This window comes from Conger conger, chromosome 8 (assembly GCF_963514075.1).
Source record: "Conger conger chromosome 8, fConCon1.1, whole genome shotgun sequence".
NCBI classification, from domain to species: Eukaryota; Metazoa; Chordata; class Actinopteri; order Anguilliformes; family Congridae; genus Conger; species Conger conger.
The window spans coordinates 18,295,204-18,308,425 of record NC_083767.1 but is presented as its reverse complement, the minus strand read 5'-3'; the positions used below and the strand labels follow the sequence as shown (position 1 = coordinate 18,308,425).

The 13,222-nt window shown below is 44.3% G+C and overlaps 1 protein-coding gene across 2 annotated transcripts; it reads right to left on the bottom strand.

Annotated features, from left to right (window-relative positions):
- Positions 1–5,014: 5,014 nt before the first annotated feature.
- LOC133135563 (zinc finger and BTB domain-containing protein 5-like) lies at positions 5,015–12,578 on the bottom strand. Of its 2 annotated transcripts, XM_061252649.1 has the most exons (3): positions 12,362–12,578; positions 7,439–9,537; positions 5,015–5,110 (listed from the first exon to the last, which is right to left on the bottom strand). In XM_061252649.1, the coding sequence occupies exon 2, from the start codon at positions 9,532–9,534 to the stop codon at positions 7,453–7,455; it is 2,082 nt and encodes a 693-aa protein (XP_061108633.1). In that variant the 5' UTR covers positions 9,535–9,537; positions 12,362–12,578; the 3' UTR covers positions 5,015–5,110; positions 7,439–7,452. The 2 variants fall into 2 exon arrangements, with proteins under 2 accessions (XP_061108633.1, XP_061108631.1); XM_061252647.1 differs by having other exon boundaries at positions 5,015–9,537.
- Between the last annotated feature and the right edge of the window lie 644 nt (positions 12,579–13,222).

The window sequence follows — 13,222 nt, the reverse complement described above, 5'->3', positions numbered from 1 at the left end:
TAAGACAACTCACTAAATCCAGATCAATATTTAATTTTATCCTCCAGACAATGTATTCTCAACTGTGAAAGTGTAATTTAACGTGGCTAATGGATTCTGCATAATGTAGAGTTTCTTGAACCCAGAAGGCTTCCTGGTTTTCCCCTAATTTATTTTCCTCCCAGCTAAATTGTTCTAATTACACTGGAGAAATATTAAATACATTTTGCAGCTCTTAATAGTCTGCTATTGACACAACATGTGGTACTGGTCTTCATGGTCAACACATCTAACACAAATTAAACATTTATGCGAACAATCTTCAGAAATCTGCAGGTCATGGCTGATAACAACAATTTGTACATTTTGATTCTGCTCTGTCAGCTGTGGTGCTATGTGCATTCAGCTAGTATTAAGGAAATAGATACAAAGACATGGTTTTCTCTAAATTTAGAAGAATTGTGTGACGTTAATGTTGAATATCTGTAAATACTTACACTGAATAAAAGACCATATAAATATAAAATAACTGCCAATGTATGCAAATTAATTCCTTTCTGAAGCACACACCTACCAGAATAGTTTTCATAGTTTGCATTAATGTATTACATATTCAATCTGCAGTGCTATTAAAATACAATGTGAATATTTTTTGTTCACCACTGTGCCGTTTACATAATACACCCTCAACTATTCTGTTGTTTTGACAGTTGTTTTATACAGAGGCTTCCTGCTTTGTTTCACATGAGAAGACAAACACACGACAAAACATAAGATGACGCACAAAAACTGCCATGAGGGGCGCAGTAGTACTGTACACAGACCAGTGGCCACTGGATCCTCCTATCTGTTCTGCAGAATGGATCAGAGTCTTGTGAGATGACCTTTGACCTCTGAAGGCATTTGTGACCAGGAGAATTCTCCAAGAAGGAATGCGAGTCCTGTCACAGGCTGTGTGAGCAGGCCTGATGGGCAAAGCCATGCAGTGAGCTCACCTTCTCCTGTCCCCCTTCAGCTAGTTTATGAAAACACTCCAGGTGTTATCCAATTTTTACTGCTCTACTCAAGACACAATCCATGGTTTATAACTGAGAAAACATCATCCAGGCAGGTGGTTGGTTGGATGTGTCAAGCATATATCAACGTATTCTAAGGGCCATTGACATTTGCACTCGCAAACACATACCCTGCAGCTAATTTCCCTTAATAGCTTTCTCAAGAAACAGTTAACTATCAAACTCTGATTTAAATGGATTTTAGAGTTGGTAACTGGAAACAAACTTGTGAATGTTCTTCAAAAAGCATCCCTCAGGTGTCCTTTAACATTTCAAAGTTAATAGAGGTTAAAAAACATTTCTTGATAATTATTTTTCTTTACCAAATAGAGATAGCTATGGTAAAACTGCACGGAGCATAATAGAGGCACAACACTGAACCTCAGAATATCAGTATTCACCTAGTAGCACTGGAGGCCATGTTTTTTTGAGGAACAAGGAAAAATCTGCATGCTAAAGAGCCTTTGGGCTTTAGTTATTACTGTACTCCACTGGACTATAGACTAAATTACCATGTTATCCCAGACCATAAATAATAACCAAGACTCCAATAGATGGGTCCAAAGTCTGAGACTGTGTCTGCAACTTTCCCTGACATCTCTAACACAGGACACCTCTGACCCAGGGTAAAGCCCACCAGGATGTGCATTGAGAGGTTTATATTTGGTCAACCTTCTTTAATGTAAATAATTGGTAATAAAATGGCACAATCTTTTTAGCAGGAAAACATGTGGCAAATGGTTTTGTTAATGGTTTTGAACTGACATGAACTGACAGCTTACTATTTACACAGCCATGAACAGGTATGCAAAGGATTCTGCACTCACCTACACCACATCTGTAAAAAATCAAACTAAATTGTGCGTACTTCTGTTACCTGTCTAATGGCTCTGGTATAGCCTGTTTAATGTGGGGCGTCTGGTGGGTGCAATGACTTGCTGAAAAGGAACTGTGAATTTTTAAACTTTATTCCAATTTAGACAACACATGAAATACATAGTTTGCATTATTTAGTTCATTTTCTACAAAGTAGCAAACCTGTAAGTACTCTAAGAGTTAAACAACACTTACTGTATACAGGAGACAGAAATCTGTTCTTCACTTTTGGCATTTCATACCTCTTGCTTCAAAAGCCCAGAGATTTGTAAGGCAATAACTTTCATGTCCGTAAGCAGTCTCTCATTTACCGTTTCAACCTAAATTTCTTCCATACAACTTGGAAGCCATATTTATATGTACTCGTATAAATACGATAGTGCACTCCCATTCAAAGAAGCTTGTATAGCAAAAAGAAGAAAGAAACTTAATCAAAACAAACATTCTGTGGCATTAACTGGTAAACAGTGACTAACTGATGCACTATGTCAGGGATTTTTTTTAACGGCAAAGCACATTACTGAAAGCTATACTGTAGTTCTGATTCTCAAGTCTATGTTCTTGAGTCTTGAGTCCTGCCCCCCCCCCCCCCCCCCATGAACATAAACGCATACAAACTAAGATCCCTAAGGGAATAATACGCCATTTAAAATAGGGCTAAATAATACAGCCCTAAAAGGTGCTGATCTGTAGGTAAACTGTCAAGCGTATTTAATGTGGGAGAAACAGACAAAGCCTCGAGAGGAAGTCAGGCAGCCAACATTTTGGTTGGGTCACAGCGAAGATGGGAAAACATTTTGTTTTTTCGCAAAAAAGATGTGAACCAATGGGAACAATAACCTACACAACAATAGCCATGGATCAAAGCCAAGCTTTGTGAACTGTTCTGGTTACAAAACCATGTCGTTATCTCACTTGCATCAAACACAATTTGGCTTAATGGAAGGTAACGCATACCTTCAAATGACAAACACAGCAGTTGACAAGGTAGCTTATCTCTTATAGCAGTTCAAATACATTCATTTTTATCGGGTTTCCAGAAAGGACCTTCTCAGAACAATCGCAAATGTACAGCAGCCACTATACGCAGCATTTTTGCTTGAGCTGAGAATAAGGGGATTAATGAAGATAAATGGTAAATGGTTGGCATTTATATAGCGCCTTTATCCAAAGCACTGTACAATTGATGCTTCTCATTCACCCATTCATACACACACTCACACACCAACGGTGATTGGCTGCCAAGCAAGGCGCCGACCAGCTCGTCAGGAGCATTTGGGGGTTAGGTGTCTTGCTCAGGTACACTTCGACACAGCCCAGGCGGGGGATCGAACCAGCAACCCTCCAACTGCCAGACGGCTGCTCTTACTGTCTGAGCCATGTCGCCCCCTGAAGATATCACGGTAGTGCAGGTACCAGCCAGTAACTTAACCCTTTCAGTCCCAAAACCTATAAGAAGTTGATCCCAAGGGGTTTTGGTTGAGAAAGTTGAGCATTTAGTAGGGGCCCAAAACAATAGTATAGCATTCATTTTAATTGATTGAAAAGGCATAAGTTCGATATGGCACTCTCGGGAGGGTTAAACTAAACATGAGTATTGGCCCATATCTAAGATTATGACCGATATGATAACGTAGCATTGGATACATGTGATGTCTTTGATGCACTGCAAATTTGCACAAATTCATTCATTCATTCATTATCCTAACCCGCTTATCCTGAACAGGCTCGCAGGGGGGCTGGAGCCTATCCCAGGGTGAAAGGCAGGAATACACCCTGGACAGGTCGCCAGTCCATCACAGGGCACACACACCATTCACTCACACACTCATACCTATGGGCAATTTAGACTCTCCAATCAGCCTAACATGCATGTTTTTGGACTGTGGGAGTACCCGGAGGAAACTCACGCAGACACGGGGAGAACATGCAAACCTCCTTGCTGTGAGGCGGCAGTGCTACCCACTGCACCATCCGTGCCGCCGAATTTGCACAAATGAAAATGTTTTTATGTGTAATGTATGGATCCTTTTTAATCAGTCAAAATCACATCTCGACGCCTGCAAATATCTACTTCATAAGCGTGAAATCTTGGCTGCAGTATGCATTTGTGTTATAACATGGTAAATATCGGCATGTGACAGATTAATACCGGTTATTGATATGGGCCATATCATTTTATTATCTTATGGGGAAAAAAAACATTCCTCTGTTTTTTTCTGGAATGCCTGGCCTTGTTTTTTACTCAGGCACAATGGGAGCCGACTGGTGATAAATAAGCATAACAACTTCCTCAACCAGTCTCATTTTACCTTTGCTCCAGTCCTGTGTCAACTAATTGAATAATCTTTGTGCTTCAGACTGAACCTTGAACACTATTGTCATAAATCAGTGACTATAATGGTTTCTTCTCTGAAACAAAACAATTAAGTAAAATTATGTCATACAATCAAGTAGTGAATGAAACTAAAAGTAGGTTTAGAGGAAAACACAATAGCACAGAAGAACACTCCAACACACTGACAATGGAGACTTTTGGATATTTCCTTATCTCCTGAACAGTCCTTATAGTTATGATCCTTTCAAACGGAGTAAAACTAGCATTAAATCACTGCTTATAAAGTTATCCAGTACTGTGACTTTTTTTGGCGTTAGGCAAACAAAACGTTGAGCTCAAATTCTGTTGACAACGACACTACACAAAAACATGAACAAAACAGACGATTCAGAAGACATAAATGTGCTGTTCTTATCTAGATGAACAGGGTAAGTAGTTTGCACACTTGAGTCAAGATCGTTCATCTACCCTGCCTTCACAGGCAAAATTCTGTAACATCAGCGAGAAGGAAGAACAAGGTGATTCGAAACCCAAGGTTTGTAGTCTTTAGCATGATTTAGGCAGTCCTTAGATTCAGCCTCACAGTTCCATTTTCAGCATCTCCAGCTTTCCAAAGTAATTCCGAATCAGGTAACTGAAGAAGTTATTGGGTTTCAAAAGGCAATTCCCTCCACATTAAAAGCTGACTGTGCAAATGAGACCAGTACTTTATTTATTTTATTTTATTTTTTTTACCTATAGGGGCTAAAAAAAATCAGAAACCGTATCAAAACACTTTTTAAATTCATCAACAAGAGCCTGATGAATACCCAGGTAGAATAGATTTCAGGAAATGTGGACATCCATGGATTTTCTTTTTTCCCTACAATTAAAAAGGTCCTATTTATTTTTTAAACCTTCAACAATGTAGATTCTGTGTGTAGAAAGAAATACATTTAGAATTTACAATTATAACTGAGCAACATTAATACAAAAAACATATAGGCAAAGTGCCAATAGTTGCCCCATTTCCAGAAGTTTAGAGAATTTAACGTTCAAATAAAAGGTGCTTTATTTTGGACCAGCTTGACCAGCTCTGACCAACCATGTTTTTTGGATCTCATGTTTTATGCATCTTGGATCTCTTTTAAAGAACTTGGCAAGTCATGTAGGACTCCCGAGCCCAAAACCGCCACATAACCCATTTCTTACATATTTTACTCAGTGCTTATCACACAAATGGACCCTGTGATCCAAGGGGGTGATGTGTATGGTACTGTTTGGGGGCTCGATCCATTTTTTTGCCCTTAAAGGGGTAAAATGGTGGTTGCTCACACTTTCTAGGTTTTTATATGCAAATTGCACAAGAGGGCATTGTAGAAACATGATGAAAGTATTAAATATGTCCATTCCTTAGTTTTGGAGAAGTCACACAAGGATAGCCACTCCCATATCCACGCAGTTTGTGCCACTGGCCTACAGGCAAGACAATGGAAATATTTGATGAACTTTAGGGTTCACTTAAATTAGACGATTTCTGGTTATATTCATTTAGCTAGCTAGTTTGCTTTCATTAGGTGACGTTTTCGATAATGTTTTCTAGCTAGTTTGCTTCCATAAGGATGTTATAATTGTGCTTTAAAAAACAAACAGCAATGTGTGGAAAGTAGGGGCACGGTCTGTCAATCATAGCTAATTAAACGTTGTCATTACCACGCCCAGAGAGTTTGGGTGAACCTTTATAGCGGGAAATATAGGTTTAGAAAATTACGTTTTAAAATACATTTAAATGACTGAATAATAAAATAAAATGCATATTTGTTTTATTGTTACCTAAAGACAACTGGCAAGTGTCACATTCAACCACCATGTTACTCCTTTAACAGCACCCAGAGGGCAGACAGCCGTGTTTTGCTTGACATTACTACCAAAGCAAACTCTGTTCTGCCCTCTAAGCTGAGAGTTGCTTGAATGGACCTATTTCAGTTAAGATTGGCTTTCACCAGACCCCCTGAACTAAGTTTAAAATATAATTGGTTATTCATTCATTCATTCATTACCTGAACCCGCTTATCCTGAACCGGGTCGCAGGGGGGCTGGAGCCTATCCCAGCATACATTGGGCGAAAGGCAGGAATACACCCTGGACAGGTCGCCAGTCCATTCCATTCCAGTCCATTTACTCACACACTCATACCTATGGGCAATTTAGACTCTCCAATCAGCCTAACCTGCATGTCTTTGGACTGTGGGAGGAAACCGGAGTACCCGGAGGAAACCCATGCAAGCACAGGGAGAACATGCAAACTCCGCACAGAGAGGCCCCGGCCGACGGGGATTCGAACCCAGGACCTCCTTGCTGTGAGGCGGCAGTGCTACCCACTGCACCATCCGTGCCGCCTAATTTGTTATTTTGTAATTGTTTTTATAAGTGAGCGAAACAAGATGAGCCTTGAACCCTGGTCTCTGATTGTGTTAGACAATCAGACTAAAGGCCCGGACACACCAAACCAACGGTCGGCCGCGGAGTGCCGAAAAAGATTGCCTCGTTAATGTTGGCTGTGCCGAACACACCGCAACGACGGTCCGCCGACAGCCGAGTTGCATGTACGTTCTGCGCCTGCGTGAGCGGTAATAACTCTTGTCTTTCAAAAAATGGAAACCGGAAGACCGGGGAATACGTTTGCATTGAGTTGGACCTAGAAGCAGCCATTATCTCGCTCACAACAAACAGTTTGCAGCAATTTCCTTGTTCTCTCGCTATTTAGTAATACTAATCGAAAATTATGTCTGGTAGTGATAGTAACTTTGGAATGGCTTGCTTTCGTCGCTTCCGTTTCTCTTCTCGTGCACTGATTCGCTAGCTGGACAGCCAATCAGAGAGCTCTCTCTCATCGACGGCTCCGGGGGCTCCGACACCGATTCAACATGTTGAATCGGAGTCGGAGCCCTCCAAAACACGCCGACACGACACACCGGAAAGACTCGGCCGACAGGGCGCCACCGACGTCCGACGGCCGACCGTCGGTTTGGTGTGTCCGGGCCTTAACACTAAATCTGCTGGGAGCCCAAGCTGCCTTTACCGTATACGACGCTGCTCTTTTTAAATTATTTCTTCCCCTGATTGATTAGCTAACACACAGGTGCGAGATTACCCTTTTGACACAACCGTCTGCCCCCAGAGTGCTATTGAGGGCAAAAATATAGCTAACCGGTTTGAGGCAGATCAGAGGAGAGCGCTCTGCAGGTTGCTGTTCTGCCAGCGCAGGCAGGTGGTCTTGGAGTGCTTGTACAGGTGGCTGGACTGGCTGAAGCGCTTGCCGCACTTCAGGCAGGCGTAGGGCTTCTCACCGGTGTGCACGCGGATGTGCTTCTTGCAGTCCGTCAGCGTCAGGAAGGTCTTGCAGCAGATCTTGCAAGCGTACTTGCGCGCTCCCTCCACCACCAAGACGTTGTGCTCCGACAGGGCCTTCTTGCACTTGGAGAGGACGTCGGCCGATGCCCTCGTCAGTTGAGGCGGCACGGACTGGGGGGCACCCCGAGTGGTCCCAGCCCCTTCGTAAGCAACCCCGTTCAGGAGCACAGCGCCCCCTGGTGCGCCGGAGGAAGAAGAGGCATCCGGGAGCTGAGTGCCGTCTACATTCAGAGACCCCCCTCTGCCGTTTGGGGGCATTTTGGGGGCGATACGGCGGTAACTGGGGAACACCAGGTTCGCCCCACCCCCACCTCCCCTGGAGGAGTGGCCGAGCGAGTGCAAGCCCAGGCTCGAACGCTGAAAGTCCAGGGCATATTGATCAGCCCCGACCCGCCGGTAGCCCAGCCCGTCCTCGAGGGGCCGCAGGAAGAGGGCGTCGGGGTGGACGTCAGCGAAAGGGTGCGGCTCACTGGAGAGGAAGTGCTGGTGGGGGTGCTGGTGGGAGCCGGGATGCACCAGAGAAGAAGACGACGGCCCGTGGAGTGACTCCGGGCTCTGCAGGAACCCGCCAGCCTCGCTGTCCAGGCGGCACTCGGACGTGGTGGTGTTGGGAAGACTGTCATCCCTGCCAGACCCGGGACCAGGCTCGCCGAAGCCCTTAGCACACAGGAAGCTGGAGATGCTAAAGCCCTGCTTCCTCTCGAGACTGTCAGTGCCCATTAGTACCCCGCCCCCTGAGAATCTACACCCGGGGTCTTCACCCACACCCTCCCTGTTTGAGCTCCCCTCCGCCACATGAACGTTCCCCATGTGGTCCGTGCTGGACTGGGGGTCAGAAAAGCCACGGTCGCTGCTCTCGGGGCTCAGCTCATTCTTGTCCGCTCCGGGCTCGGCCTGGTCGCTGCCCTCGGCCTGGGAGGTGACGTCGCTGGTCTCGTCGGGAGGTTCGGGAGAGCTTAGGGGCTCGGCCTTCACCACCACTCGAACGTGCTGTGGCTCCTCCTCCTCCTCGCCCTCCTTCACCTGAACTGCCACCCCGTCACCCGGCTCCTCCTTCCCACCGTCCCTCCCGCTGTCCGATTGGCTGGGCACCTGCGCGTCCTCCTGCGCCGTCCCATCTCCATACTTCTGCTCGTCCGTGCCTTTCTCCAACTTCGGCTCATCGCCGGCCTTGAGGGAGTCTGTGTCCCCGCCCCGCACCCTCACGATCAGGGGGCCCTCCGGGTCCAGGAGGGGACGGAGCCTCTGCCTCTGCCGATCCTCGGGGGCTATCAGCGAGGAGGAGGCCTTGCGCTTGTGGAACCTGCGGATGGGGAAGGAGGCCCGCTGATCCACTGACCCCCCATGCCCAGCCTCGACCCCTTCATCCGTCCCTCCCAAAGCCGAGCTGACCAGGCTGAGGCCCAGCTGCTGCAGCAAGAAGGAGCGCTGGAGTCGAGAGCTGGAGCCACCCGAGGGGCCCTGCTGCTGCTGGTCCGGGTGGTGGTGGTGGGTGGCCCTGTCCCCAGGGGGGGACATGGGCAGGGTGCGGGTGGTCAGGTAGTGCTTGCAGGCCTTGACTACAGCATTGAGGTGCAGGTGAGAGGCTGCCAGCAGCACGTCCATCACGTTGCTCTCGCCCAGCACGAGGGTGGATGTGTACATCATGTCCACCAGGGCGGCGAAGGCCTCCGCCGTCACCACCTCGCTGTCCAGCTGGATCATGTTCATGCTGCCGTCGCCCTCGGCGACCGTGAAGAGTGCCCGGAAGTGCGTGCTGCAGGCCGCCAGCACCGAGCGGTGGGCCTTGAAATGGCGGCTGCCCACCACGATCACGCAGTCGCATAGCTGGCCGTGCAGCCGCTGGGAGTTCAGCTGCTGGAAGATCTGGTCAAAGTGCCCAGGGAAATCCATGCCCTAGAACCCACAGCAGACAAGAAGAAAGTGATGAAAATATAAATAATAAAATAAGATGGGCAAATACAACAATGTGTGCAATTAAAAGAGAAAGCAATCATCTGACCAAAGGGCTGGCAAGCGTCAATTATTTCAACAGTACATTTAAACCTTAATGAACACAGGGAAAACAGAAATACTTGGCTGGCTTCAAATATAAGTTTATCATTTCATTTTGTGAAGACTACAAAAGCTAATGGCTGAGATTCAATCAACTTTTAACAAGATTTGTTTGCACATAGCTCCGTGGGTTAAAATGATCATTAAATGAGGCAAAAAGGGAGAGCCACAATGCGCTTCAAGCCAGTTACCAATACTAGGACAATAAAATAATAAGGACTCCTTAACCGGAGAACATCATGGGGACGAGCCCAAAATAAGGTACACTGGAGCAAGAGAGGCTCAGAACAAAACTCACTTTTTAATGCAACAGGGGGAAAGACTGAGGTTTCCACCTCTATAACATCTTCTATGTCCTCAGAGTAAAGAGTGCAAATTCAGGTACTGTATCAGGAGGTATATACACTCACCGAGCACTTTATTAGGAACATTTCTGCTTTATTACATCTACTTATTCATGCGATTATCTAATCAGCCAATTGTGTGGCAGCAGAGTGATGCATACAATCATATAGAAATGGGTCAGGAACTTTGGTTAATGTTTACATCAACCATCAGAGTGGGGGAAAAATGTGATCCAAGTGACTTTGACCATGGAATGATTGTTGGGGGCAGACAGGGTGAGTTGAGTATCTCCAAAATTGCTTATCTCCAGGGACTTTCATGCACACCAGTCTCTAGAGTTTGCAAAGAATGGTGGAGGGAAAAAAAACAAAAAAACTGAGCAGCAGTGGGCAAAAACGCCTCATTAATAAGAGAAGAAGAAGGGCCGGATTGGTCAAAGCTGACAGGAAGTGGTATGAAGAAGAGCATCTGTCAAACCTCCTAAATGGATACACTACAGCAGCAGAAGACCAATAAGTCTAAAAAAATAAGTCTAATAAACACTTCATTTTAGAGGTGGCTTCAAAGTATTTCTGTGGTTTTTTTTATTCGTATACATAGAGGTTTCCAAATTTTGAGCATTTCAGATTTGAGTTGTAGGTCTACCAACCAACTCATCAATTAAAGATGTAACCTCTTTCAATGAATAATTTGCCATAGCTTGGTAGAGAAAATTGTAGTAATAGAACTCATCTGACTGATTAAAAGTCCTCAAATAAATATGAACTATTCATTTAAAAATATATATAATAATATGTTCACCTGATATAATTTGGCAATAAGACCATAATCAACCCTCTGATATGAGGTTTCCAAATAAGAACATCACTTCAGGAATTGGCTAGTGTTAGAATGAAACCACATACGAGGGAAATCAGTCCCTCTGATATGATACATATATATTACTGATATACAATTTTTTTTTTTTTCTTGTTGTTGGAAGCCTCACCATCAAAACGGGAGCATAATGAATGTGTACTATTCAAATCAGTCCCTGAAACGGGATGAAGCGTAGACGTGAAACGGCCTGGGTCAGTCTAACCGCATGCGTCGCCGTGATGAATTGTGTTCGTTAATTTCGGGGAATCATTTGCAAAAAACACACATTTTCGAAGCAGTTAAAATTCAGAATGAGTTTGATGGGTGTCCATACACACCCAACAACAAAAGGTAGAGAAAAATATTCGCCTTGCTACAGCTGGCCAAACTAACAATGGAGCTATAGACCGGGCAGTCTGTCTGCAGCCAGAATCGGTTCATTTAAGGTAACGAGTCTGGGCGCCGCCACCTCGTCCCTCAGACAACTAAAATATAATCCGTGTAATGTTACGTTACTGTAACTATTGAAGTCAGTACACGTTTTGTCTGACAGCAAGAGACGACGATGGAATGTGGACGGATCGTAAAGCTGATTGTGTCTGTTCTGGATCATTCATTCTTTATTGTAGCCAGCTTGGAACGTTAGCTTAGCCTTAGATGGTTTACATTGGGATATATAACAGCAGCTAGGCGACGTTATGTTTAAATAAATGAATAAACTACCTAATCAAAATTATGATCTTATACAATAGCAGTTTGACACTTGGTAAATGTAACTATCACGTTATAGCTGGCCTGGCTGACAAACCCAACGCGACATCCACCACAGTCATTTTCACACGTCAGTATTATTAGTAACAAGCTAGCTACCTAAAGTTAGCCAGCTAGTCTAGTTCCAGCGGCTCCCATGCTGCCAGTGACATTTTGTTTGTGTATCAACCTCGCTAGAATAATTGCCTCGTTGGAAATATATGAAAGTAATTTGTGATAACCATCTTGTATCTAAAATGCATTTACTAGCCAACATGTAAAATATGCATAACGTTAGCCAACTAGCCAACCAACGCAAACATTAGTTGGCTTAACGTTACCTAGCTAACGTCATACCCGCACAAAAGTCTCAACAAGGCCGAAACAAATGAAGCGATATCGACTGGCTTGTATCCAGATTATCACGTAATTGCATCAGAAAAGGTGGCTAGCCAACGCCATCCAACTGAATTCTGAAAGGTAGAAAACACTGAATTGGCTACTCGAGCACCCTTCTATTCGCTTACTATACAGTAGCTAGCAATGAAGTTAGCCAACTAGCTGCCTGAATGGTAGTCTATCCATTCTGTGTAGTTACATTTAGCTAGTTTCCACGCAGGCGTGCTGTAGGTCACACAGTTGCCAGACAGAAATAAACACGGGCCGTTTTCTCTGATTAGTAACCAAGTGCCTCCAACAACAAGCAATTCACCTGTAACGTTCGTTTCCGCCGATTGACAGTTTCTCCTCCTTCTCGTTTTCGGCGCTTAGAAGGCCGCGTGATGGTCAGACTCTGTGCATTGTCCAGATATTAGCAGTAGGCTAAACGGAGGATCATCCAGTTTCCATAACCTCCGGGTGAACGGGGTTGCGAGTCAAAACAATATCCAACAAGGAAGCCCCCTCCCCTTTCCTGCAAAACATGGAAAAACGGAACTGGAAAGACATCCAATGCAGTCTCACCACTCGTCCAACAAACGGGAAAAACTAACGTTAATCCCTGTTGAGTGACTGTCTGGAGTATTTCAACCTCTTACATTTTCTGCGAAGCACTAGCTGTCAGTGGTTTTAAAGCATATACACATCAAACATATATTTTCGATATGACGTTGACAGCCGCTGAATATTAAGATCCGATTGTTATCCGATTACAATTCATATATATAGGTAGGCATATACTATAACTGCGTTAACGATAACGAAACGATATAAAAAAGTAGGCCTAAAAATCTAATTAGATATATCTACTAGTACAGGTAGCATATGTTCTGATGAAATATTCGTAACTGGACCAATCCGAAACAATTATGCTATTGCATTAGGACATGGATAGCATTTTTAGGGAATCACCGTTTGATTCAAACTCATTTCAATAACAAACATGCAGAAGTGCACAATATAATTTAAATAATTTAAATTCAGGGCATGTGCACTTCCAAGGGCCTTATATTATTATATAATTGCTAAGGAAAGAGCAGCTATTGCGTCAGGGTTCATCTCCATGTAGCATCACTTGTAATGTATGTGACAGTATGTTGTAATCATGTAAAGTATGACTGATTACATATCAATC